The 25,725-nt window shown below is 45.7% G+C and overlaps 1 protein-coding gene and 2 pseudogenes across 1 annotated transcript in view; 2 read left to right on the top strand and 1 right to left on the bottom strand.

The window, feature by feature from the left end:
* Positions 1 to 11,695: 11,695 nt before the first annotated feature.
* LOC134937534 (5S ribosomal RNA) lies at positions 11,696 to 11,814 on the bottom strand (annotated as a pseudogene).
* A 250-nt stretch (positions 11,815 to 12,064) lies between these two features.
* On the top strand, positions 12,065 to 12,183 carry LOC134937533 (5S ribosomal RNA; annotated as a pseudogene).
* A 5,183-nt stretch (positions 12,184 to 17,366) lies between these two features.
* Positions 17,367 to 25,725, top strand: part of RAB21 (RAB21, member RAS oncogene family) — a 32,714-nt gene continuing 24,355 nt past the window's right edge. The window contains exon 1 of the mRNA XM_063927456.1: positions 17,367 to 17,720. Coding sequence (XP_063783526.1) covers positions 17,571 to 17,720 — 150 coding nt within the window. The 5' untranslated portion in view covers positions 17,367 to 17,570. The remainder of the gene's footprint in view (positions 17,721 to 25,725) is intronic.

Here is a 25,725-nt window from a genome sequence, read left to right as displayed (position 1 = left end):
ACTGAGCTGTGTGACTCAAGGAACTGGATGCGTCTGTAACACAGGTCTCTACTTATACCTCTTGGTCCTTGGTGATTGGTGACTGGAGTAAGGTGATTCAGTGAGTCTCAGGTTGGCACAGGATTGGCTAGCTCATGGTCAGGTGATCAGACCCTGTCACGTCAGTACTCAAGGTTAGGCTCTGATGTGGAGTGAGGCCTAGCAGGCCGAAAAAACACTGAAGCCTGAACTTCTTAAAATGAACAGAGGATGCTGGCTTTTAGGCCTAAACTCCAGATTGCTTTACACAGTGAAGAATCAAATGCTGCTTTTAGATGACTACTGATTACTCGGAGGAATTCCTTCTCAGGTGGCTTAATCAAGAAAGCAGCACAGATTTGCAGTCTTCATGCTGAGCTTAAACAGATGCAGGTTACTGGATATGCTGAGGTAAGCCATAGAATATAAGTAATACAGTCAGGATCTTGAAAAACACCTTGCACCCCCTAGGGGGGCGCCTATGGCACTACCCCCACAAATTGTACCTATGGTAAATCCGCCTTGGGAGGAATATTTATCTAACCAACTGCAACAGCTTAATCAGTATCTGGTTAGACAAAAAATTTACACAAGTCACACACGTGTCCCTGGTCTCTCTAAGGGGGTTATTCCGAGTTGATCGCTAGCTGCATTCATTCGCTGTGCAGCGATGAGGCAAAAAAATGGCACTTCTGCGCATGCGTATGCGGCACAATGCGCACGCGTGTCGTACAATTGCAACGATCGATGTAGTTTCACACAAGGTCTAGCGAAGCTTTTCAGTCGCACTGCTGGCCGTAGAGTGTTTGACAGGAAGAAGGCGTTTCTGGGTGTCAACTGACCGTTTTCAGGGAGTGTTTGGAAAAACGCAGGCGTGCCAGGAAAAACGCAGGCATGGCTGGGCAAACGAAGGGCATGTTTGTGACGTCAAAACAGGAACTGAACAGTGTGAAGTGATTGCAAGCGCTGAGTAGGTATTGAGCTACTCTAAAACTGCACAAAAAAGTTTGCTGCCGCTCTGCGATCCTTTCATTCGCACTTCTGCTAAGCTAAAATACACTCCCAGTGGGAGGCGACATAGCGTTTGCACGGCTGCTAAAAACTGCTAGCGAGTGAACAACTCAGAATGACCACCTAAGTGGGCTGCTTCTTCCTCTCAGTCGACAAACCTCTCTGATGTCTCATCTGAAGAGGAGGGGGAGCATACTATACTGTCTGACACTGATTCCTGTGCTGCAGATGGGGAATCTCCCTTATTAATAGATGTCCCTGCCCTAGTGATTGCTCTTAAGCATATCCTCCAAATCACTGATGAAGAGGATTTCACTACAGTGGCAAAGAAAACTGACAAGTTTTTAGACAACAGAAGGTGATTAAAACTGTATTACCCCATTCTGATCATTTAGTGGACATCAGTAGGGAACCCTGGTCTAATCCAGGGAAGAAATTTCCTGTTCCCAAAACGACTTTGGCTCGCTATCCTCTCCCTGCAATGTGTACAAAATGGAAGACTCTGCCACCGGTGGATTCTCATGTCACCAGCCTTGTGGTGTTGTCCACTCTGCCTGTCAGCACTGTCATCTCACTGAGGGAGCCGTCAGATAAACGTATTGAGGGATGCCTGAAATCTATACTCCCTTAAAGGGGCTGTTCATAGACCCACTATAGCTGCCTCTTGGGCTGCAAGAAGTATTCAGGCGTGGTTTCAGGCATTAGAGGAGGATATCTCTGAAAATGCCAGACAATGCCTGTCTGATATTACCATTGATTCTTAGTATATTCAAGAAGCATCCTCTGAGGCGGGAGTATTGGCGGTCAAGGTGTCAACTACATCTGTCCTGGCACGCCGCGTACTGTGGTTGAGGTCATGGAAAGTGGTCTTGGACTCTAAAAAGACTTTGGAAGTCCTCCCCTTTACTGGGGACATTTTGTTTGTGGATGACCTGAATAAAATTGTGTCAGAGCTAGCAGCTGCTAAGACAGCTTTTCTCCTCTCTTCTAATCCTTCTCAGAAGGCAAAAAGTACCACTTCTCACTCCTTTTGAACTCAAGGGAAAGCTAAAAGTCAGTCATACCCTAGACAGTCTCGCGTTTCCAAGACCTCCAAGCCCAAGGTGAAACAGCCCCGGGCAGCTCGTCAGCCTGCAAAACATGACAAGTCTGCTGCATGATGGGGCGGGTCTCCCCCTAGAGGACCCCAGGGTGGGAGGCCGACTTCTGTAGTTTGCCCAGGTCTTGCTCACAACCACATTTAGATGATTGGGTGCTGGAAGTTGTCTCCCACGGGTACGTTGTCTCATTCAACAGACGGCCCCCTCACCAGTTCTGCACAATGGCTCTCCCATCAGATCGTTGAAAGCGCAATCTCTACAAACGGTTGTAAACTCCATCCTGAGTACTGGAGTGGTAGTGTCGGTTCCTCTGTCCCAGAGGAGCAGAGGTTACTACTCTACTCTGTTTCTGGTCTTGAAACCCAATGGGTCATACCGGCCTTTTCTCAACCTCAAGGCTTTGAACAAGTTTGTGAGAGTATCCAAGTTTTGTATGTAAATACTGCATTCAATAGTGCTGGCTATAGAACCCGGACACTATATGGTATTACTGGATATACAGGATGCATATCTGCATATTCCTATTGCCATCTTGCATCAGCAGTTCCTGCAGTTTGGTATTGGCAACCTTCATTACCAATTCCAGGCTCTGCCGTTTGGACTGGCTACGGCTCCTCGGATCTTCACCAAGGTCATGGCCGTGATGACGACCCACTTCCGTCGCCAGGGAATCAGAATCCTCCCATACTTGGATGACCTACTAATTCTGGCAAGTTCACACAAAGTTCTCCTCAGTCATCAATAACTGACGGTAACTTTCCTGCAAGCCCACGGGTGCCTGAAAAATTGGAAGAAGTCCTCGCTGGTCCCTGCTCAGAGTATGGTACATCTAGGGGCTCTCTTGGATACACACAGTCAGAGACAGTTCCTGTCTCCAGACAAGGTCTTGAAATTCCAGAACAGGATAAGGCATTTCATTTGTTGCCCCAGAGTGTCGATACACTCAGTGATGCAAGTCCTTGGCCTGATGGTGTCGTCCTTCAACATGATAGCGTTCGCTCAATTTCATTACCGCCCTCTACAACGGTTGATCCTTTCCAAGTGGGACAGCTTACATCATCGGATCAGATCTCAAGTGGTCTCGTTGACCCCAGAGGTTCGTCTGTCACTGACCTGGTGGCTCCAGGACCAGCAATTGAGCAGGGGACATCCCTTCTGGATCCCCAACTGGGTCCTAATGACAACAGACGCCAGTCTTCGGAACTGGGGAGTGGTGTTGGAGCAACACTCTTTTCAGGGTGGTTGGACCAGGGAAGAATCTCTTCTTCCAATTAATATTCTGGAGCTGAGAGCAGTGTTCACTGCACTGTCTCTTGCCCTGCCTCTGGTGCAGAACAGGCCTGTTCAGGTACAATCAGACAATGCCACCACGGTGGCATACATAAACCATCAAGGCGGCACTCTAATCCGCATGGCAATGTTGGAAGTGTCCAAAATCCTATGTTGGGTGGAATGCCATCTGCCAGCCATATCGGCAGTGTTCATTCCAGGCCTACACTGGGAAGCAGACTTGCCCAGTTGCCAGGACATTCACTCTGGAGAGTAGGGTTTTCATCCAGAAGTCTTCCAACTCCTGGTGGACCAGACGTGGACCTCTTGGCATCTCGATACAATCACAAGGTTCTAGTCTTCACATCATGAACCAGGGATCCTCAGGCAGTGTTTGTGGATGCATTGGCAGTTCCGAGGACATATTCCTTCCGGTGTCACTCCTGCCCAGGGTTCTTCATAAGTTCAAACAAGAAAAATTAATGATGACTCGGAACGCTCCAGTGTGGCCCAGATGGCGCTGGTTCTCAGATCTACAGGTTTTCTCGTCAGAGCGTTCCCTTCTACTTCCTCAGTGTCAAGACTTCCTAGTGCAGGACCCTTGCCTCTACCCAGACCCGGCCAGACTGGTTTTGATGGCATTACTCTTGAGGCATCACTCCTAAGGTCGAAAGGGTTCTCTGAGGCTGTTATTCAGACTATGCTGAAGGCCTGCAAACTGGCCTCTACCCGGATTTATTACATTCTTACTTCACCTGGTGTGCTGATAGGAATTATCACGCCTAGATTTTAAGAACGTCCCTCAAGGTTCACATTTGTGCCTTGTCGGTGTGGTTTCAATGCAAGATTGCCTCTATACCTGATGTTCACACGTTCATTCAGGGTATTTTACATATTCAGCCTCCCTATGTCTGCCCAGTGGCTCCATGGGATCTGTCTATTGTTCTGAAAGCCCTTTAAGAGTGTTCCTTCGAACCTCTTGAATCGGTGGACCTTAAATGGCTCATGGCCAAGGCCCTGTTCTTGCTGGATATTGCCTCTGCAAAAAGGGTCTCGGACCTGGGCGCTTTTTCCTGTCGTCCGCAATTTCTGATTTTCCTCTGTGACAGGGCGGTTCTCCGAACTCGGCCCAGTTACTTACCTAAGATGGTGTCATCATTTCACCTTAACCAAGAGATGGTGGTCTCGACCTTTTTCTCTTCAACTTTGTCGGCTAAAGATCGTTCTTTAGATGTGGTAATGGCTCTCTGTGTCTATATGGACAAGACTGCCTCTTTTAGACTGTCTGATGCCCTGAAGGGGCACCTGCATGTACCGCAGCACTTGTGTCGTTCACAGCGGGATCCAAGTGTGATTGCTGCTCTTCCAACGGATCTCTGCAGTGTACATGCCCTTTTTTATCCTGTTTGGATTTCACAAATGTGGCTGGCCTGCGAATAGGTAAACCTTGGCCAGATGGATTAGAATGGTGATTGCACATGCTTATGCGCAGGCTGGACTTCCTGCTTCTGCTGTGATTAAGGCCCATTCTACTCGGTCTGTTGGACCTTCTTGGGCGGCCCGCCTTGGCGCGTCTCCAGAACAATTGTACAAGGTGGCTACGTGGTCCTCAGTGAACACGTTTCTTAGGTTCTATGCCTTTGATACATTCGCCTCCCAGGATGCTTCCTTTGGACGCCGGATTCTCCTATCCACTAAGGTGTGTCCCCTCCTTTGAGGAACTGCTTTAGGACATCCCCGATGTTTTCCCTGTGGAAACCAGTGTACCCTGCTGCAAAAAGTAAGAGTTTTGGAAGACTTACCATAGTTAACTCTCTTTCTGCAAAGTACATTGGGTTTCACAGGGCACCCACCCTGACGCACCTAGCTTCTGTGGGTTTGTATGGCATTAGCCACTGGTACCTTCTCCTGTCATGAAAATGTATTCTTATGTGACTAACATCTTCCTTCTCTCTTGCCTGCTTCCTGCATTGAATTGGTTAACAAAACTGAGCTCACAGTGCCTGGACGCGGGGTTATAGAGGAGGCCCCTATGCATCCTGGGACAGCTAAAGCTTTGCCTGTTAGTTCCTCTGGATCCAGATCCACTCTACACCCCCTACATTTTCCCTGTGGAACCCAATGTACTTTGCAGAAAGAAAGTTAACAATGGTAAGTCTACCATAACTCTTACTTTTCTGTTTCATTTGTGTTGAAAACAGTAAAGCATTATTTTCATTTATTTAAATCTGGAAATCTGCGTGTGGACCCTTATTAAGCACCTAGACACTGCACCACTGATAACTCTACCAAGCTTATTACCCCTAGATTGCCACACTAACGTATAAATGCATGCCAAAGAGACAGGTTGACAAACACACAGCTACATGCCAATGTGCATTTCGCTGGTGCTTCATCAGGGTTTTAACCTATCCTGGGTTTAAAGGATTGCTGTTGAATCAGCTTCTAGGTCAGTTATCTGTAAATCATGTTTGAATTTCCATTAATGTAGTCAATAAGAGATATTTTTCTATGTTAGTATTTGTATCAATAATTAATTATATCTAAATAATCCTGTCTTATAATTGTGCCAAATTTTATTTTTCAATGAAATTATATTTACTTATAAATAGTTGTGCTGTTTGTATTTGATTATTTGTTAATGTGCTAGTAATAGCATTAATTTGTTACATTATTATAATACATTGAATATATTTATAATACATTGAATATATTTACATAACAATCTATATATAAACATAAAAAATAATAAAAAAAATATATAATGGAACAGCAATTATAATGATCTAATTGCATAAATAAAGTATAATAATAATAATAATAATAATAATAATAATAATAATTTGAATATAGCTAGTAGCCTGTCATAAAAAATGATTATTGATTAAAATAGGCTTACATAACATAAAATTAAATATAAGCAGGTACAGCGTACTGCTGACAGTTTAATACTTTTTTTATTTTTGTTAATAAAGGCTCAGTGACATGATGACATCACAAAGGCTGTATGTGATATTATCCTACTCAGGTGATAAATCACATCTTACCTGCATCACACCACTGCACGGGTGGATTGGGCCACCAGGATTGTGGGTAAGGTCCCACTGGGATGGTATCTTGACCCCCTCTGCTGGGCTGGGCCATCTGACAGTGACACAAACAGGTTACAGTGATGAATAATGTACTTCCCAGCTGGCGAACTTCTGGGATTTGCATTCCACTTGGAATGTAAATCGGAAGCTCCTGGCTTTACAGTACATTACTCATCACTGTAAACTGTCTGTGTCATGTTTGCGGTGCCCCATTCCTCTGCCATCCGAAGCTTGTGCCCCCTTCCCACATGTCTGGGACTGCTGGTGGAGAAGGACAGCTGAATTACATAGTATACAGACAGTAGATTTGTGTGGGATGCTGTTGAGGATCGTGACATGGGAGACTTCTGTCACACTCAGTCTCCTGTGTCTATGAGGGACTTATCCCTTCTGCCCCATTTTTTTCCTGTGGGGGCCAATACGTTTGCATTTTTTCTTTTTGGGGCCAATGTGTATTTTTTTCCCTGTGGATGCTAATATGTTTTTTTCCCCTGTGGGGGCCAATGTCTTTAATTGTTTTCTTATGGGCAAATGTGTTTTATATTTTTCTTGTGAGAGGCCAATGTGTTTTATTGTTTTCTGTGGGGGTCAATTTGATTTTTTTTTGTTTCCTGTTGGTGGTCAATGAGTTTGTTTATTTTCCTTTGGGGCCAAAGTTTTTTATTGTTTTCTGTGGTGGCCAGTATTTTTTCCTGTGGGGGCTAATGTGTTTTATTATTTCCTGTGGGGGCCGATGTGTTTTATTTTTTTCCTAGTGAGGCCAAAATATTTGTTTTTCTCTGTGCGTGCAATGTGTTTTTTTCCTGTGAGAGCCAATGTGTTTTAGTGCTTTCTTAGGGGTCAGAGTGTTTTTTTTCCTGTTGGGGCCAATGTGTGATCTATGAGACTGTGGTCGAGGTACTCAATGCTTAGTGTACCCCCTGCAATAATGGCACCAACGCTGACTGGTAAAACTAAGTGCTGGTTAGTTTATAGGGACCCAATGCATTCTTGTCACTTTTCCACCTCCAACCTAGGCTTAAATTTGTAAGGTGCCTTTAAAAAAAAATATATATATAAATAGATGGCTGTATCAACCCCTGTATAATGGAGGCTGTACAAGAGCAGCAGGGGCGTAACTCCCAGAGGCAATTGAGATGCCTGCCTCTGGGCTGCAAGCCCTGAAGGGGCACCTGCATGTACAGCAGCAATTGTGTCATTCACAGCGGGATCCAAGTGTGATTTCTGCTCTTCCAACGGAGCTTTGCAGTGTACATGTTGCTGCTGCTGCTGTGCTGCTGCAGTGTTAATTGGTTCTGTTCCAGGAACCCTGCTGACACCTGCAATTGGGGAAAGGACGGCTCCATCCTGGTACCATTCAGCCTGCGCTGCAGCAAGCAATGGTGCACCCGCCGCTGCTGCTGGACTGTGGAAGGCTTATTCTGCATGCTCCAGGTGTCAGAATCTCATGAGTCTGACCCTGACACAGCGACCGTTGTCACACAGCATAGCTGAAGGCCTGCCGATTCACTGTAGTCTCCGGTCCCTGTAGACTGGCTGAGAGCACTATATAATTCTGTAAAATGTACGTGTTTCCTTTTTATTTTAAGGGGTGGGGCACCAAACTCCAACTTGCCTCCGAGCGACTGGGATGAACTTACGACCCTGAAGAGCGGTATTTATATTCTCAGCATTCTGGAGGCTGGAGCTCACTTCTGAGCTACACCTTCCGTCTCCTGCAGTTTGTGTAGAAAGAAATGTCATGACATCTTTCCCATAGTGCCTAGAGCACAGAGGAGCTGTGGGTGGTGGGCGCAGAAGGACATTTAGTTTCGCAGGCAGGTAAGGCAGATGATCTGGACCAGCAATGAGTGAGTGACAGTGAGAGATTGGTGGCCAAACGAGATCTGGCACTGTGACTCACCCTATGGAAAGGGGCATTACTGTGTGACATTAGTGTATGGCATAATGTGTAAGGGGCATTACTGTATGGCATTTATGTGTAAGGGACACTACTCGGTGGCATAATATGTAAGGGGTACTCAGGGCCGGTGCAAGGTCTCTCTGCACCCTAGGCAAAGCTTCAGCTTAGCACCCCCTAACCTTCAAATTCCCCCCACCACCACCTCTAGGAGGGGAGATGCAGATGGTCACTAGGTGGGCTGGGATGAATTGCATAATTATACATATACAGAGACAAGGGACAACACTCAATGACTTTTAAAGTGAAAATGTATTCACAATATACTTTCACTTTCAAATCCTTGAGTGACGACCATTCGTACTGCCTATGTATACACGCTAGCTGCCATGTTAGGAACTGTGAAGGACACTGAGGCCAATTTAAAATTTTTGCTGAATAGCAGGATAATATATATGTATATTGGAGGAGGTGTATCAGAGCTATGAGGAGCGGCCGTGGGGGCGCCCCTCGGAAGCCATAGTTACATCTGAGGCACTGTAGTATAGCCTGATAGCGGCGGCCAGGGGTTAAAGTGAGCCGGAACGGGGCGGAACTGCGTTCCGTCAGTTCCACTTGGAGACGGAACGCAGTTCCGCCTCCCCCGGCTCACCTAACCCAATGTCCCGGCGCTGCAGGGAGATGCCGGGTGGCCGCTGTTATCAGCGGCGCCCGGCTCTCCCCGCACAGCGTTAGCTGGAGGCAGGAGCTCAGTACTGAGCTCCTGCCTCCGGCTCTGTCAGTACGCGCTATGGGAGAGACATCATGACGCCTCTCCCATAGTGCCGAGGAGCGGGCGCCAAGAGAGGACTGCGGCGGGAGCGGGGCTTGGTAAGTATGGTGCCTCTCTCTCCCCCCCCTCCCATATGTGCACTACTAGCGGCGCTGTTATTGGGGGGTCTATACTACAGAGGGGCCAAACTACTGGGGGGCTATACTACAGAGGGGCCAAACTACTGGGGGGCTATACTACCGAGGGGCAAACTACTGGGGGGCTATACTAAAGAGGGGCAAACTACTGGGGGGCTATACTACAGAGGGGCAAACTACTGGGGGGCTATACTACAGGGGGCCAAACTACTGGGGGGCTATACTACAGAGGGGCAAACTACTGGGGGGCTATATTACAGAGGGGCAAACTACTGGGGGGCTATACTACAGAGGGGCAAACTACTTGGGGGCTATACTACAGAGGGGCAAACTACTGGGTGGCTATACTACAGAGGGGCAAACTACTGGGGGGCTATACTACACAGGGGCAAACGACTGGGGGGCTATGCTACAGAGGCAAACTGCTGGGGGCTTTACTACTGGGGCAAACTACTGGGGGGCTATGCTACAGAGGCAAACTACTGGGGGCTTTACTACTGGGGCAAACTACAGAGGGGCAAACTACTGGGGGGCTTTACTACTGGGGGCATTACTACAAGGGGCAAACTACAGGGGGGCTGGGGCAAACTACTGGGGGCATTACTAACGGGGCTAAACTACATGGGGCAAAACTACTGGGGCCATTACCACTGGGAAATCTTGGGGGGGATGGGACAAACCTTTGGCGCTACCTGTCAATGATTAGTGGTTTGCAATAGAACACAATTTTTCACAATTGATATAAATTTAAATGTGCATAATTAAGCAACAGAGTATAGATATGGAGGCAGTGGAGTGTATTTAAATAACAGATTTTTTATTTAGTAAGTATTTGAAATTTTTGACAATAAAAGATTTGCACCTGAGTGCTTATTTGCGTTCTGTATATTGCTAGCAATCAATGAGATTAATAAAGGTAACAAAGAAAAATTAAAAATAATGGCTAAATTCTACTAAATTTAAAACAAGGAAAAATAAATGGAAATAGAAAAAATATATATAAAAAAGAAAAAATATATATAAAAAATATATAAAAATAAAAATAAAAATAGGAGTGAGAATAAAGGAGACCGGTCCCTTTGTATTTGCGGTGATTTTTGATGTGTCCCGGCAAAGGCGGTTGTTGCCGCAAAGAGGTCCGGTTTAAATGTGTTCCTGATGATCCGTGAATGCAGTTTTCAGTCACAGTGGTTTGGTTCTTAGGTGTTTGAAAAAAGGTGTTTGAAAAGAAGTTCGCTTACGTGTCTTCACCCTATTCAGGGCTGGGGAGTCCGTACGTGTCTGATGTTGCTGCAGGTGTCTTGTCTCCGTAGTCGCGGGGTGTTACAGGCGCCTGTAACTCCGGTTCCTTTGATGTTGTCTCGCCGGCGTCTTCCAGGGAATCGGGATCTCCGGGTTTCGGGTAGACAGAGAAGGGGGGCGTGGTCCAACGCGTTTCACTCGGCCAATGGTGCCGTGCTTCGTCAGGGACAGTTAGGATGATGTGTGTCTCAGGCTTTCTTAAGTATTATTAAGTCTGCTGTGATTGGTTCATGAAGGTCTCTTTCCAATTAGTGCAATTAGCAATTATATTGTAGGAGCTGTTTTTCTTTGAAGTCCTATTTTCGGTTTGTTTAATAGTAATGGAGATCTCTTTTCAGTATTACCTTTTCATAAACATTATTTTGTTACATATGAAAACAAAAAGTTATTTTGTTACATTTTAAGCCGAAATGCAGGTTTCTAGTCCAAGCTGTACGTCTGGAAAAAAGGTGTCTAATAAACCTTTTATATGAAGCTGGTGTTTTTTTTATAGGAAAGTTTGTAATTAGAAGGGGAGTGAGGAGGTTGTTAAAACGAAATTATATGTAGATAAATAGATTAATTGTTGATAGATGGATGTTTTAGACTGACAGTGCAGTAGTATCACATAAAACGGCTTATAATATTGTTTATGGAATTTGGGTATTGTGTTTACGAAATATTTATGTTAATATATATATGATATGGTGGCATCACGGGGAGCACTCTTTAGTACTGATGTTGTTTCTAGCAAGTGTTATTTGTAGCCGGTGTGTTTTAGATGTGGTGCCTTTTGTGGATCTGAAAAATTTATTAGAACAATTATTTTCTTAATTCGCATACAAATGAGTATTAGTAGTTATCCTGTCTTAATTGATAAGTGGGTGACTAGAAGTTTTCAAGCGGATGTTTCGTGGAGCAGTTCGATATTTAACGTTTCAGTTGTGGAAAGTTTGTTCTTTTTTGCTTGGTTATGTGTATTTTTGGTTGATTTTTCTTCTTCCTTGGTTTTTATTTGGTTTGAACCTGAATGTTTTTCCTGGTGGATTAGTCCTAATTCCACTTGTGTCTCAGGTAGGTTGTCCCATATTTTCACCAAGGTATTATCATAAGTGACATTACTGCACCCAGGGTTCATAGATGGTCCCCCAGTCTATTACTTGCTGGGCCCAAACCTCTTTACTTCCGAGTTCGGAATGGGATCGGGTGGTTTGTGGATGGTATGGCAGTATTTATTCACTTAATGGTAATTCTGGTGGTGTGGGTACATTCTACCGGGCATTATTGTGGTATTGGTTAATCCCCCAAGAAACTGCTGAGTTCAAAGTCAATGTTTAGACCTTTTGGCGTTAGGGTCTGCATATTGTATATCCAAAAGGTCTAAACATTGACTTTGAACTCAGCAGTTTCTTGGGGGATTAACCAATACCACAATAATGCCCGGTAGAATGTACCCACACCACCAGAATTACCATTAAGTGAATAAATACTGCCATACCATCCACAAACCACCCGATCCCATTCCGAACTCGGAAGTAAAGAGGTTTGGGCCCAGCAAGTAATAGACTGGGGGACCATCTATGAACCCTGGGTGCAGTAATGTCACTTATGATAATACCTTGGTGAAAATATGGGACAACCTACCTGAGACACAAGTGGAATTAGGACTAATCCACCAGGAAAAACATTCAGGTTCAAACCAAATAAAAACCAAGGAAGAAGAAAAATCAACCAAAAATACACATAACCAAGCAAAAAAGAACAAACTTTCCACAACTGAAACGTTAAATATCGAACTGCTCCACGAAACATCCGCTTGAAAACTTCTAGTCACCCACTTATCAATCAAGACAGGATAACTACTAATACTCATTTGTATGCGAATTAAGAAAATAATTGTTCTAATAAATTTTTCAGATCCACAAAAGGCACCACATCTAAAACACACCGGCTACAAATAACACTTGCTAGAAACAACATCAGTACTAAAGAGTGCTCCCCGTGATGCCACCATATCATATATATATTAACATAAATATTTCGTAAACACAATACCCAAATTCCATAAACAATATTATAAGCCGTTTTATGTGATACTACTGCACTGTCAGTCTAAAACATCCATCTATCAACAATTAATCTATTTATCTACATATAATTTCGTTTTAACAACCTCCTCACTCCCCTTCTAATTACAAACTTTCCTATAAAAAAAACACCAGCTTCATATAAAAGGTTTATTAGACACCTTTTTTCCAGACGTACAGCTTGGACTAGAAACCTGCATTTCGGCTTAAAATGTAACAAAATAACTTTTTGTTTTCATATGTAACAAAATAATGTTTATGAAAAGGTAATACTGAAAAGAGATCTCCATTACTATTAAACAAACCGAAAATAGGACTTCAAAGAAAAACAGCTCCTACAATATAATTGCTAATTGCACTAATTGGAAAGAGACCTTCATGAACCAATCACAGCAGACTTAATAATACTTAAGAAAGCCTGAGACACACATCATCCTAACTGTCCCTGACGAAGCACGGCACCATTGGCCGAGTGAAACGCGTTGGACCACGCCCCCCTTCTCTGTCTACCCGAAACCCGGAGATCCCGATTCCCTGGAAGACGCCGGCGAGACAACATCAAAGGAACCGGAGTTACAGGCGCCTGTAACACCCCGCGACTACGGAGACAAGACACCTGCAGCAACATCAGACACGTACGGACTCCCCAGCCCTGAATAGGGTGAAGACACGTAAGCGAACTTCTTTTCAAACACCTTTTTTCAAACACCTAAGAACCAAACCACTGTGACTGAAAACTGCATTCACGGATCATCAGGAACACATTTAAACCGGACCTCTTTGCGGCAACAACCGCCTTTGCCGGGACACATCAAAAATCACCGCAAATACAAAGGGACCGGTCTCCTTTATTCTCACTCCTATTTTTATTTTTATTTTTATATATTTTTTATATATATTTTTTCTTTTTTATATATATTTTTTCTATTTCCATTTATTTTTCCTTGTTTTAAATTTAGTAGAATTTAGCCATTATTTTTAATTTTTCTTTGTTACCTTTATTAATCTCATTGATTGCTAGCAATATACAGAACGCAAATAAGCACTCAGGTGCAAATCTTTTATTGTCAAAAATTTCAAATACTTACTAAATAAAAAATCTGTCATTTAAATACACTCCACTGCCTCCATATCTATACTCTGTTGCTTAATTATGCACATTTAAATTTATATCAATTGTGAAAAATTGTGTTCTATTGCAAACCACTAATCATTGACAGGTAGCGCCAAAGGTTTGTCCCATCCCCCCCAAGATTTTGCAAAACAGGAAACAAACAAAAAGAGTTTCCTACTCCAAACCTGGGCTGCTCGGTCACACAAACAAACAAGTACACATTCTTAGGGAGCGCAGAGCACACCCCCAGCTACACCATTACCACTGGGAGGCTAAACTAAAGGGGGGGGAGTAAATTACTGGGGTCATAACTGCAGGGGCATTACCAGTGGGGGCATGACTACTGGGGCTAAACTACAGGGGGCTAAACGACTGGGGGCATTACTACAGGCAAAATTACTACTGGGGGCAATACTACACAGGGGCATTACCATTAAGGGCATTACTGATGGGGTGCACTGCTAATGAGGGCATTGTAAAGAGGACACTTCATAAGGGGCACCACTCTTGGGGACATAAGGGGCACTACTATTGCGGGTATTGCATAAGGGGCACTACTACTGTGGGCATAGTATAAGGGGTGCTACTGCTGTGGGCATTACTGTATGGGCTGACAAAGAAGCTGAGCTCCTGGTCCGCCCTCCGTGGCTCTGCCCCTACCATCGCCGCCGCACTGGGATCCCTGGTTCCAGACTCCCAGCTGCAGCGGATCTGGGACCAGGCTGTCTTTATAATCCCTGCCGCCGCATCGCGCTCCTGTGACTGCGGCGCTACTAGTTCAAATCTGTCGCTGATTGGCTGCCGGTCCGCAGCAGTTTTGAAATATTAGCACCGTGGTGACAGGAGCTCGATGCGGCGGCAGGGATAATAAAGCCAGCCTGGTTCCCGATCCACTGCAGCCGCCCTCAGCCTCCTCTGCCGCCCCGCCCTCGGACCTCTGCATGCCCACAGCCTCCTCCTCCGCACTATCTCCGAGGCCCACAGCCTTCTCCACTCCACGCCTACCACAGCCTACTCATCCACAGCACTGCAGACCACCGCCACTGCTAAACAGGTAATCTTACCCTGCTGTCTTTCTCTCTCTCTAGTGCCTACTGTATGCCCCTGCTGTCACTCTCCATGTCCCTGCTGTCACTTTGCATGTCCCTGCTGTCATTTTCCATGTCCCTGCTGTCACTCTCCCTGTCACTCTCTCTATAATGTGAATTTCGGCTCATTCTGTATGCTATAATGTGAATTTCGGCTCATACCATGTGCTGTAATGTGAATTTCGGCTCATACCGTGTGCTATAATGTGAATTTCGGCTTATACTCTATGGTGTAATGTGAATTTGGCTCATACTGTGTGGTGTAATGTGAATCTCGGCTCATACTGTGTGGTATAATGTGAATTTCGGCTCATACTGTGTGCTATAATGTGAAAGGGGTCCTGTTAGTGTGGTGTATAAGGGGTATATGGTGTGGTAAACTACACTGAAGGGCACACCCCCTCTTGCATGGCCATGCCCCCTTTTCAGGAGCGCGCACGCCATCGGCGCGCACATAATTACAACCTTCACTTTTCCATACCCCCACTTCAAAATTTACACTTGGGTGCTACTACTGTGGGCATTATTACTATTGTGTGACCACGGCCCTTTCTTTTTGAGACCACACCCCCTATTTGCCGCGCGCGCCTAAGGCGCGCGCAATACCTTTATTACATGGCCGCCGTGGGGAGGGGGGTGAGTTCCACCACCTCTCTAGGACCACTTTAAGCATTGGCGGCGGCTGCACCTGATTAGACCCGCAGCAGCAGCCAGCACAGTGTTAAAGGAGGAGGCCGCATACAGAGACATCCTTCAATTTTTTGATAGATGAATTCAGTGGCACCCTTCAGGAACCGGCGCCCCTAGGCAGCTGCCTAAAGCTGCCTAATGGTAGAGCCGGCCCTGGGGGTACTACTGTGTAGCATAATGTGTATAAGAGGCACTATTTTGTGGCATAATGTGAATAAAGAGCTCCTGTGTGGTGTAATGTATATAAGGTGTACTGCTATGTGGTGTAAAAGTAAATAAGGTACACTGCGGGGCAGTACGGATGGTGTAAAGGTTAGCATTACTGCCTCACAGCACTGAGGTCATGGGTTCAATTCCCACCATGGCTTTAACTGTGTGGATTTTTTTGTATACTCCCCATACTTGCATGAGTTTCCTTCGGGTACACCGGTTTCCTCCCACAATCCAAAAATATGCTGGTAGGTTAATTTTCTCCCAACAAAATTAGCCCTAGTGTGAATGTACATGTGTTAGGGAATATAGATTATAAACCCCACTGGGGCAGGAAGTTATGTGAATGGCCAAATATTCTCTCTGTAAAGCGCTGCGGAATATGAGTGCGCTATATAAATAACTGGTAATAAAGAATAAATAATACTGTACAGTGTGATGTGAATACAGTTGCACACAGTTAACAGTTAACACCACCATCTTGATCTGTATTCCTTCCTATGCAGTTTTGTGTTAATTTAGACACAATCCACTACCCACTACTAAGGGGTCGGTTTAATTAGGTGCGAATTGGGTGATGCAATCCCTTCTTGACATACTCACACTATGGGTGCAAAAAGGTAAGGCGAATGTTCATTTTAAGGGAAAAAAATGTCAGGACTTGCTTCAGAACCCCTTGGAATCCTTTCTAATGATAAATTAGTAATTAGTAATTTGTGAGTTTTCATTTAGCTTATTTGGACCAATAACATCATTATTTACCTCAAATTACCCCAAAATAAAGTTGTTGTTTTTTTCATTTTCTTATGCACCACAAATTTAATTAAAGTATTTATATCAACAAAAACTTACTTTTTCTAAAAAAAAAAATGACATTTAAAAAAAATTAAGTTTTTTTTAATTTACTTTTTTTGCATTTTTCATTTAATTAGTTTGTAAGTAAATTAAATTAATTTGCCGTTTAGCATTTTGTTATTGTTGTTGTTTGGCACCCATAAAGAACCTCGTCTAGCAATTTTCCAATGCATACCAACAGCCTTATTCACCGTATATATGTTTCTACTATCTCAGTTGTCACTTTTTGGGGGTCCGAGATGGTTTCCCCACATTTTCATGCATTTCTCCTAGGTCACATTTTTTAGAAAATTTGCACACTCTCGCTATACCACAAATTGGCATTTGTATTTGTCGGGTACGCGCATTTGTGCAATGCATGCAAGTTTAATTATATGATCCTGCAAACTTGTACCCAGGGGCTTATTTACCAACGAGTGATCAAACTTGTTGTGACTGTTAAAACTTGTTGCGAATGATAAATGGTGCTCCAGCCAATCAGCTGCTGTCATGTGTTTGAAAAATGAGAGTTGGGAGCTGATCGTCTGGAGCAACATTTATCATACTGACTGAGTTTTATATTTTATGACTGCCGCACTGAATGACAGGTACACTGACAGCTAACCCCGCGCAAGCGCACTACACACGGCCGGCTCGCACCGATAAGAGCCCCTCTACTGCTACACACACAGCTACAGCAGCCACGCCCACCCCATGCCCGTATACACATGGCCACTCCCCCATGACGTCAGGTCCCCGTTTACTTCTCGCCAACATCACATGATGAAAAAGAAGTGACGTAAGAGGAAGAAGTCGCCATTAGAGAGCGGCCGATAGATTTTAGCGGAGCCCGTGGCCTGTTAGCGAGGCGCTGTGCAGCCGCTCTCTGTGCTTGTGCGGACAGGGGCGCTCTCCGGAGCTGCGTGTGGCCTGTGGTGTAGCCTGGGCTCTCGCTACATCGGCTTCCATGGCGGCTGGAGGTGGAGGCGGAGCTGGGGGCAGCAAGACGTACTCGTTCAAGGTGGTGCTACTCGGGGAGGGCTGTGTTGGGAAGACTTCGTTGGTGCTGCGCTACTGCGAAAACAAGTTCAACGACAAACACATCACCACCCTGCAGGTGCGAGTCTCTGCCGCGGCGCCGTGTACCCTGACAGCAGGAGGGTGCCCCCCACCATCGGGGACCGGCGCTGGCCTGGGAAGTTCTCTCCTCTGTGTGTCACCCGTGCTGCACCCCATGTCCCCGGTGTGTGCTGCTGGCCACTTGTTGTCTCTTACAGCAGCACACGTCCAATATGCCCTTGTCAGGCCGGTCACTGGTCTAATGCTGAGTGCAAGCATCCATGTTCTTGTATAGCACTGCTTCCCAGCTTCACTCAAGTATCTCCAACAGTTCATGTTTTCTGGATTTCTCTAATCATGCCTAGGTGAGAGAACCTATGTTGCTGGATCAGAAATGATCCCACCACCTTCCATAGATAGAAATCCTGAAACCATGATCTGCTGGGGGTACTGAGAAGTGGAATAAAGTAACACTGTGCTACAGTCAGGCTTGGACTGGCCCACAGTGGTACAGGGGAAACCACCGGTGGGGCCCATCGGTGGTTTCCCCTGTACCACTGTGGGCCAGTCCAAGCCTGACTGTAGCACAGTAGGGCCTACTGCCTGGGGGCCCACCTTCTGCTCTAAGGATCAGGTTCTAGCCTGTGCACTTGAATTATACATGTTACCTTATTCTGGACTATGGTGCATTTCTGTTATTAATCTGGTACATTATCATGAATGCAGCATCTGAATTTACTGTATATATTTAAGAAGGGGTCCAGATGTTGCACTCTATAATGGTTAGTCAAACCAATGAGGTGGCAGGCCACACCACTAAACATGGGCCCCTACCACTGCATTCCCCCGGTGGGCATTACAAGCCCCAGTCCGACACTGGCTACAGTATATGGTTACATTTACAGTCCCCAAGGTGTGTGGCTTATAACATCATGCTGTGCAAGGCTGCTGTTACCCGTTACATGCTCAATATTAGTCTACCTAATATTTATCTGGGGACAGATGTTTATTGTGTGAGTACTGTGTTTCTGGAACTGCATTAAAATGTGTCATGTGGATGATCACCAGCTGAAAGGATTTATTTCAGTTTCTTTTCCACTGTGTGTGTTGTGCTGCTGTTTATTGGCATTGTACCTAATTTGAACAGTAATCTCAATCTCTTTTCTTACACAATCTATGGTTGTGTATGGGGCAAGAATATCCTACTCTTTGTACCTTTTTTACCAGAGCGATTACTTTTATTATCCCTGTACAAGCAAGTAGGTTCAGATAACATAACAGTATGACCTAGACTTCAATCTGTGCTGTCAGGAGTAGTCTCTTATGATGACCCAGCTGGTTAATTGTAGACCTGATGCCTAATTATTAAGTACAGTATGGCGCAGGGATGTGTGGTGAGGTAAATTGCTGAGGAGGCACTGGCTAGAAACAGAGCCGGATTTAATGACCGTATGAGCCAAAGAGTTTGTGGGCATTTATACACATGTGCAGCAGTATAAACTCCTGGAAATTTGGTGTGGTTTGATCAGACGTGTGTAAAGATAGGCACCTGCCATAGACTTTTTACTCCAAAGTTTTGTCTATAAAAATTATTAGAATAATCAAAAGATATTAATAACATTCTTTGTATTTTTCATATACTTTATACAGTCAAAACTGTGGCGCAAACAGTATAACAGGAAAGGCTCTGCCTCACCCCACTGCACGTCACTGGGTGTGACACTCGTCAGTGCATCTCATTTCTTATACTTTTCCTCTTTCCTTTTTTTTTTTTTCTTTAACAAATTATTGCTCTTTTTATTGGTTTTAATCCCATTATTAAGTAGTTATGACTGGTGTGGAATAGTTTAATCTGACTATTACAGCACTCACAAAAATCCTCTTCTATCCGTTACTTTGGATAAACATAACTAATCCACGTGTGCATTCATTTGACTTGGCCATATAGATTTCATAGTTTTGGATGGTTGTCATCTATGCATGGCAGTGTTTAAAGTGATGTTATAATAAAACCTAAAAGTATGTGATATGTCGCCTAATAAGGCAATCTGTCATATGGTGTATATGTATGTGTGTGTGTGTGTGTGTGTGTGTGTGGTGTGTGTGTATGTATGTATGTATGTATGTATGTATGTGTATATATATATATATATATATAACACACACACACACAATTTTTTTTTTTTTTTTTGTGTGTGTGTGTGTGCCGGGGTGCCACAGGTTGCCAGCTCTGGATTAAAGTGTGGTTAACTTTAGCCAGCTAATCCCATCTTAAAACGGAGTCTACATTGGGGTCGATTCTATTCGGCAACTAATGAATAGCGCCGGGAATTAGCTCCCGACGCTATTCAATACAGCAACTAATTACCTGCAATTGTCGGGAATTCTTCTCTCATCCCCGGGGGATGAGAAGAGAAACCCGACAAAAGTGCTGCCTCGCGGCCGGCGCGAGGCTGATTCTGTCGGGAATCAGCCTCGCGCCGGGGAGTTAAGTCGGAGAATGTCCGTTCTCCCGACAATTCAACCTGTTTTGTCGGCGAGAACGGGCCATCGCCGACGTAACTAGTTGCTGAATTGAATAGCGTCGGGAGCTAATTCCCGGCGCTATTCATTAGTTGCCGAATAGAATCGACCCCATTGGTGACGTCCTAAAAGTTTGTGCTTTGCTGTGGTGAAGGTGTTTGTTTGCCGTCTCATGGTTTTAAGTTGTGTGAAGTTTAAAATGAGCTGTTGCAATGTTGGCCTGTTAATAGGCATGCTACAGTTTTGGCATTGTTTACTTGTCAGGAATATGAAAGAATAGATGGTAAGTCATAAGGCATTCACAAGATGTTACACATTAGTGTTAGCTTGCAGGCTGTTTGTAGACGTGTCTAAATGAATTTTATAGCTTTTACTGTCGTTTGCTGTTCTAGCTTACAAGCTTTTCCCCTAAGTTTTACTCTTACTTTTTTTTATTTAGGAAGTTTCAAAAACTGATTTACAATTTAAAAATTTGACCAAACCCCTCCATTTCACAAGAGCACTTGGAATGGATACGCCATCATTTGCTGTATTCAGCAGTGTCCATACAGCCTCCATATGGGATGTGGTTAGAATACTGACAGCGGGATACCGATTATGCTGTGGGTTAAGACTAGGGGTAAAAATATTTACTGCAATACGTTGGTGTTTTGACTATCGGGATCCAGCTGTTGGTATTTCTCTAACGTCCTAGTGGATGCTGGGGACTCAGTAAGGACCATGGGGAATAGACGGGCTCCGCAGGAGACATGGGCACTTAAAGAGAATTTAGATTCTGGTGTGCTCTGGCTCCTCCCTCTATGTCCCTCCTCCAGACCTCAGTTTGAATCTGTGCCCGGACAAGCTGGGTGCTGTTCAGTGAGCTCTCCTGAGCTTGCTGTAAGAAAATAAGAATTTACTTACCGATAATTCTATTTCTCATAGTCCGTAGTGGATGCTGGGGCCTCCGTAAGGACCATGGGGAATAGCGGCTCCGCAGGAGACTGGGCACAAAAGTAAAGCTTTAGAACTACCTGGTGTGCACTGGCTCCTCCCCCTATGACCCTCCTCCAAGCCTCAGTTAGGATACTGTGCCCGGACGAGCGTACACAATAAGGAAGGATTTTGAATCCCGGGTAAGACTCATACCAGCCACACCAATCACACCATATAACCTGTGATCTAAACCCAGTTAATAGCATGATAATAGAGGAGCCTCTAGAAAAGATGGCTCACTACAGCAATAACCCGATTTTTTGGTAACAATAACTATGTACCAGTATTGCGGACAATCCACACTTGGGATGGGCGCCCAGCATCCACTACGGACTATGAGAAATAGAATTATCGGTAAGTAAATTCTTATTTTCTCTGACGTCCTAGTGGATGCTGGGGACTCCGTAAGGACCATGGGGATTATACCAAAGCTCCCAAACGGGCGGGAGAGTGCGGATGACTCTGCAGCACCAAATGAGAGAACTCCAGGTCCTCCTCAGCCAGGGTATCAATTTTGTAGAATTTTACAAACGTATTTGCTCCTGACCAAGTAGCTGCTCGGCAAAGTTGTAAAGCCGAGACCCCTCGGGCAGCCGCCCAAGATGAGCCCACCTTCCTTGTGGAATGGGCTTTTACAGATTTTTGGCTGTGGCAGGCCCGCCACAGAATGTGCAAGCTGAATTGTACTACAAATCCAACGAGCAATAGTCTGCTTAGAAGCAGGAGCACCCAGCTTGTTGGGTGCATACCGAATAAACAACGAGTCAGATTTTCTGACTCCAGCCGTCTTGGAAACCTATATTTCCAGGGCTCTGACAACGTCTAGCAACTTGGAGTCCTCCAAGTCCCTAGTAGCCGCAGGCACCACAATAGGTTGGTTCAAGTGAAACACTGAAAACCACCTTAGGGAGAAACTGAGGACAAGTCCTCAATTCCGCCCCGTCCGAATGGAAAATCAGATGAGGGCTTTTACAGGATAAAGCCGCCAATTCTGACACGCACCTGGCCCAGGCCAGGGCCAACAGCATGACCACTTTCCTTGTGAGATATTTTAACTCCACATATTTAAGTGGTTCAAACCAATGTGACTTTTGGAACCCAAAAACTACATTTAGATCCCAAGGTGCCACTGGAGGCACAAAAGGAGGATGTATATACAGTACCCCTTTCACAAACGTCTGAACTTCAGGGACTGAAGCTAGTTCTTTTTGGAAGAAAATTGACAGGGCCGAAATTTGAACCTTAATGGACCCCCATTTCAGGCCCATAGACACTCCTGTTTGCAGGAAATGTAGGAATCGACCTAGCTGAAAATTCCTCCGTCGGGGCCTTACTGGCCTCGCACCCCGCAACATATTTTCGCCAAATGCGGTGATAATGTTTTGCGGTTATATCTTTCCTGGCTTTGATCAGGATAGGAATGACTTCATCCGGAATGCCTTTCTCCTTCAGGATCCGGCGTTCATCCGCCATGCCGTCAACCGCAGCCGCGGTAAGTCTTGGAACAGACAGGGTCCTTGCTGGAGCAGGTCCCTTCTTAGAGGTAGAGGCCACGGATCCTCCGTGAGCATCTCTTGAAGTTCCGGTTACCAAGTCCTTCTTGGCCAATCCGGAGCCACGAATATAGTGCTTACTCCTCTCCATCTTATAATTCTCAGTACCTTGGTATGAGAGGCAGAGGAGGGAACACATACACTGACTGGTACACCCACTGTGTTACCAGAGCGTCTACAGCTATTGCCTGAGGGTCCCTTGACCTGGCGCAATACTTGTCGAGTTTTATAAACATGTGGAAGACTTCTGGGTGAAGTCCCCACTCTCCCGGGTGGAGGTCGTGTCTGCTGAGGAAGTCTGCTTCCCAGTTGTCCACTCCCGGAATGAATACTGCTGACAGTGCTATCACATGATTTTCCGCCCAGCGAAGAATCCTTGCAGCTTCTGCCATTGCCCTCCTGCTTCTTGTGTCACCCTGTCTGTTTACGTGGGTGACTGCCGTGATGTTGTCCGAATGGATCAACTCCGGGTGACCTTGAAGCAGAGGTCTTGCTGAGCTTAGAGCATTGTAAATGGCCCTTAGCTTCAGGATATTTATGTGAAGTGATGTCTCCAGGCTTGACCATAAGCTCTGGAAATTCCTTCCCTGTGTGACTGCTCCCCAGCCTCGCAGGCTGGCATCCGTGGTCACCATGACCCAGTCCTGAATGTGCGGCCCTCTAGAAGATGAGCACTCTGCAACCACCACAGGAGAGACACCCTTGTGCTTGGTGACAGGGTTATCCGCTGATGCATCTGAAGATGCGACCCGGACCATTTGTCCAGCAGGTCCCACTGGAAAATTCTTGCGTGGAATCTGCCGAATGGGATTGCTTCGTAGGAAGCCACCATTTTTCCCAGAACCATTTTATTGATGTACTGAGACTTGGCTCGGTTATAGGAGGTTCCCGACTAGCTCGGATAAATCCCTGACTTTCTCCTCCGGGAGAAACACCTTTTTCTGGACTGTGTCCAGGATCATCCCTAGGAACAGAAGACGAGTCGTCGGAATCAGCTGCGATTTTGGAATATTGAGAATCCAATCGTGCTGCCGCAACACTACCTGAGATAGTGCTACACCGACCTCCAACTGTTCCCTGGATCTTACCCTTATCAGGGAATCGTCCAAGTAAGGGATAACTAAAATTCCCTTCCTTTGAAGGAGTATCATCATTTCGGCCATTACCTTGGTAAAGACCCGGGGTGCCGTGGACCATCCATACGGCAGCGTCTGAAACTGATAGTGACAGTTCTGTACCATAAACCTGAGGTACCCTTGGTGAGAAGGGTAAATTGGGACATGAAGGTAAGCATCCTTGATGTCCTGAGACATCATGTAGTCCCCTTCTTCCAGGTTCGCAATCACTGAGTCACTCAGAGCAATCTTGAATTTGAACCTCCGTATGTAAGTGTTCAAGATTTTAGATTTAGAATCGGTCTCACCGAGCCGTCCGGCTTCGGTACCCCAACAGTGTGGAATAATACCCCGTTCCCTGTTGCAGGAGGGAGGGGTACCTTGATTATCACCTGCTGGGAATACAGCTTGTGAATGGCTTCCAAAACTGCCTCCCTGTCAGAAGGAGACATCGGTAAAGCCGACTTTAGGAAACGGCGAGGGGGAGACGTCTCGAATTCCAATTTGTACCCCTGAGATATCACCTGAAGGATCCAGGGGTCTACTTGCGAGTGAGCCCACTGCGCGCTGAAATTCATTGAGACGGGCCCCCACCGTGCCTGATTCTGCTTGTAAAGCCCCAGCGTCATACTGAGGGCTTGGCAGAGGCGGGAGAGGGCTTCTGTTCCTGGGAACTGGCTGATTTCTGCAGTTTTTTTTTTTTTTTTTTTCTCTCCCTCTGTCACGGGGCAGAAATGAGGAACCTTTTGCCTTCTGGCTCTGTAAGGGGGCCGGCGGCGCAGCTCTGGGACCCATCCATGGCTGGGCCTGTGATCGTCCCTCTGGAGCTAATGTCCAGTAGCCTAAGAAGCCCAATCCACTCTGCACGCAGGTGAGTTCGCTGCTTCTCCCCTTAGTCCCTCGATGCAGTGAGCCTGTTGCCAGCAGGTCTCACTGAAAATAAAAAAACCTAAAACTAAACTTTTCACTAAGCAGCTCAGGAGAGCCACCTAGTGTGCACCCTTCTCGTTCGGGCACAAAAATCTAACTGAGGCTTGGAGGAGGGTCATAGGGGGAGGAGCCAGTGCACACCAGGTAGTTCTAAAGCTTTACTTTTGTGCCCAGTCTCCTGCGGAGCCGCTATTCCCCATGGTCCTTACGGAGTCCCCAGCATCCACTAGGACGTCAGAGAAAGTATTTTGTTAGGTTTTTTTATTTTCAGGGAGCTCTGCTGGCAACAGACTCCCTGCATCGTGGGACAGAGGGGAGAGAAGCAGCCCTACTCTTTGAAGCTAGGTCCTGCTTATGAGGCTACTGGACACCATTAGCTCCAGAGGGATCGTACACAGGATCTCACCCTCGTCGTCCGATCCCAGAGCCGCGCCGCCGTCCCCCTCGCAGAGCCGGAAGACAGAAGCCGGGTGAGTATGAGAAGCAAGAAGACTATGAAATCGGCGGCAGAAGACTCCGTTCTACACATGAGGTAACGCACAGCACTGCAGCTGTGCGCCATTGCTCCAAACACACCTCACATACTCCGGTCACTGTAAGGGTGCAGGGCACAGGGGGGGGGCGCCCTGGGAAGCATATGGACCTCTGTTGGCAAAAGTACTCATATATACAGTTGGGCACTGTATATATGTATGAGCCCCCTCCAAAAAGATATGTATTTTAGCGGGACAGAAGCCTACCGTCGAGGGGGCGGGGCTTCTCCCTCAGCACTCACCAGCGCCATTTTTTCTCCACAGCTCCGCTGAGAAGAAGCTCCCCAGGCTCTCCCCTGCAGGTCACGGTAAAAAAGGGTAAAAGGAGAGGGGGGGGGGCACATAATTAGGCGCTAAAAACACAATATACAGCAGCTACTGGGTTAACATTAAGTTACTGTGTTATTCCTGGGTTATATAGCGCTGGGGTGTGT

This window comes from Pseudophryne corroboree, chromosome 6 (assembly GCF_028390025.1).
Source record: "Pseudophryne corroboree isolate aPseCor3 chromosome 6, aPseCor3.hap2, whole genome shotgun sequence".
Lineage (NCBI taxonomy): Eukaryota > Metazoa > Chordata > Amphibia > Anura > Myobatrachidae > Pseudophryne > Pseudophryne corroboree.
Note: the sequence above shows the minus strand (reverse complement) of the source record. Positions and strands in the feature narration are given on the sequence as shown.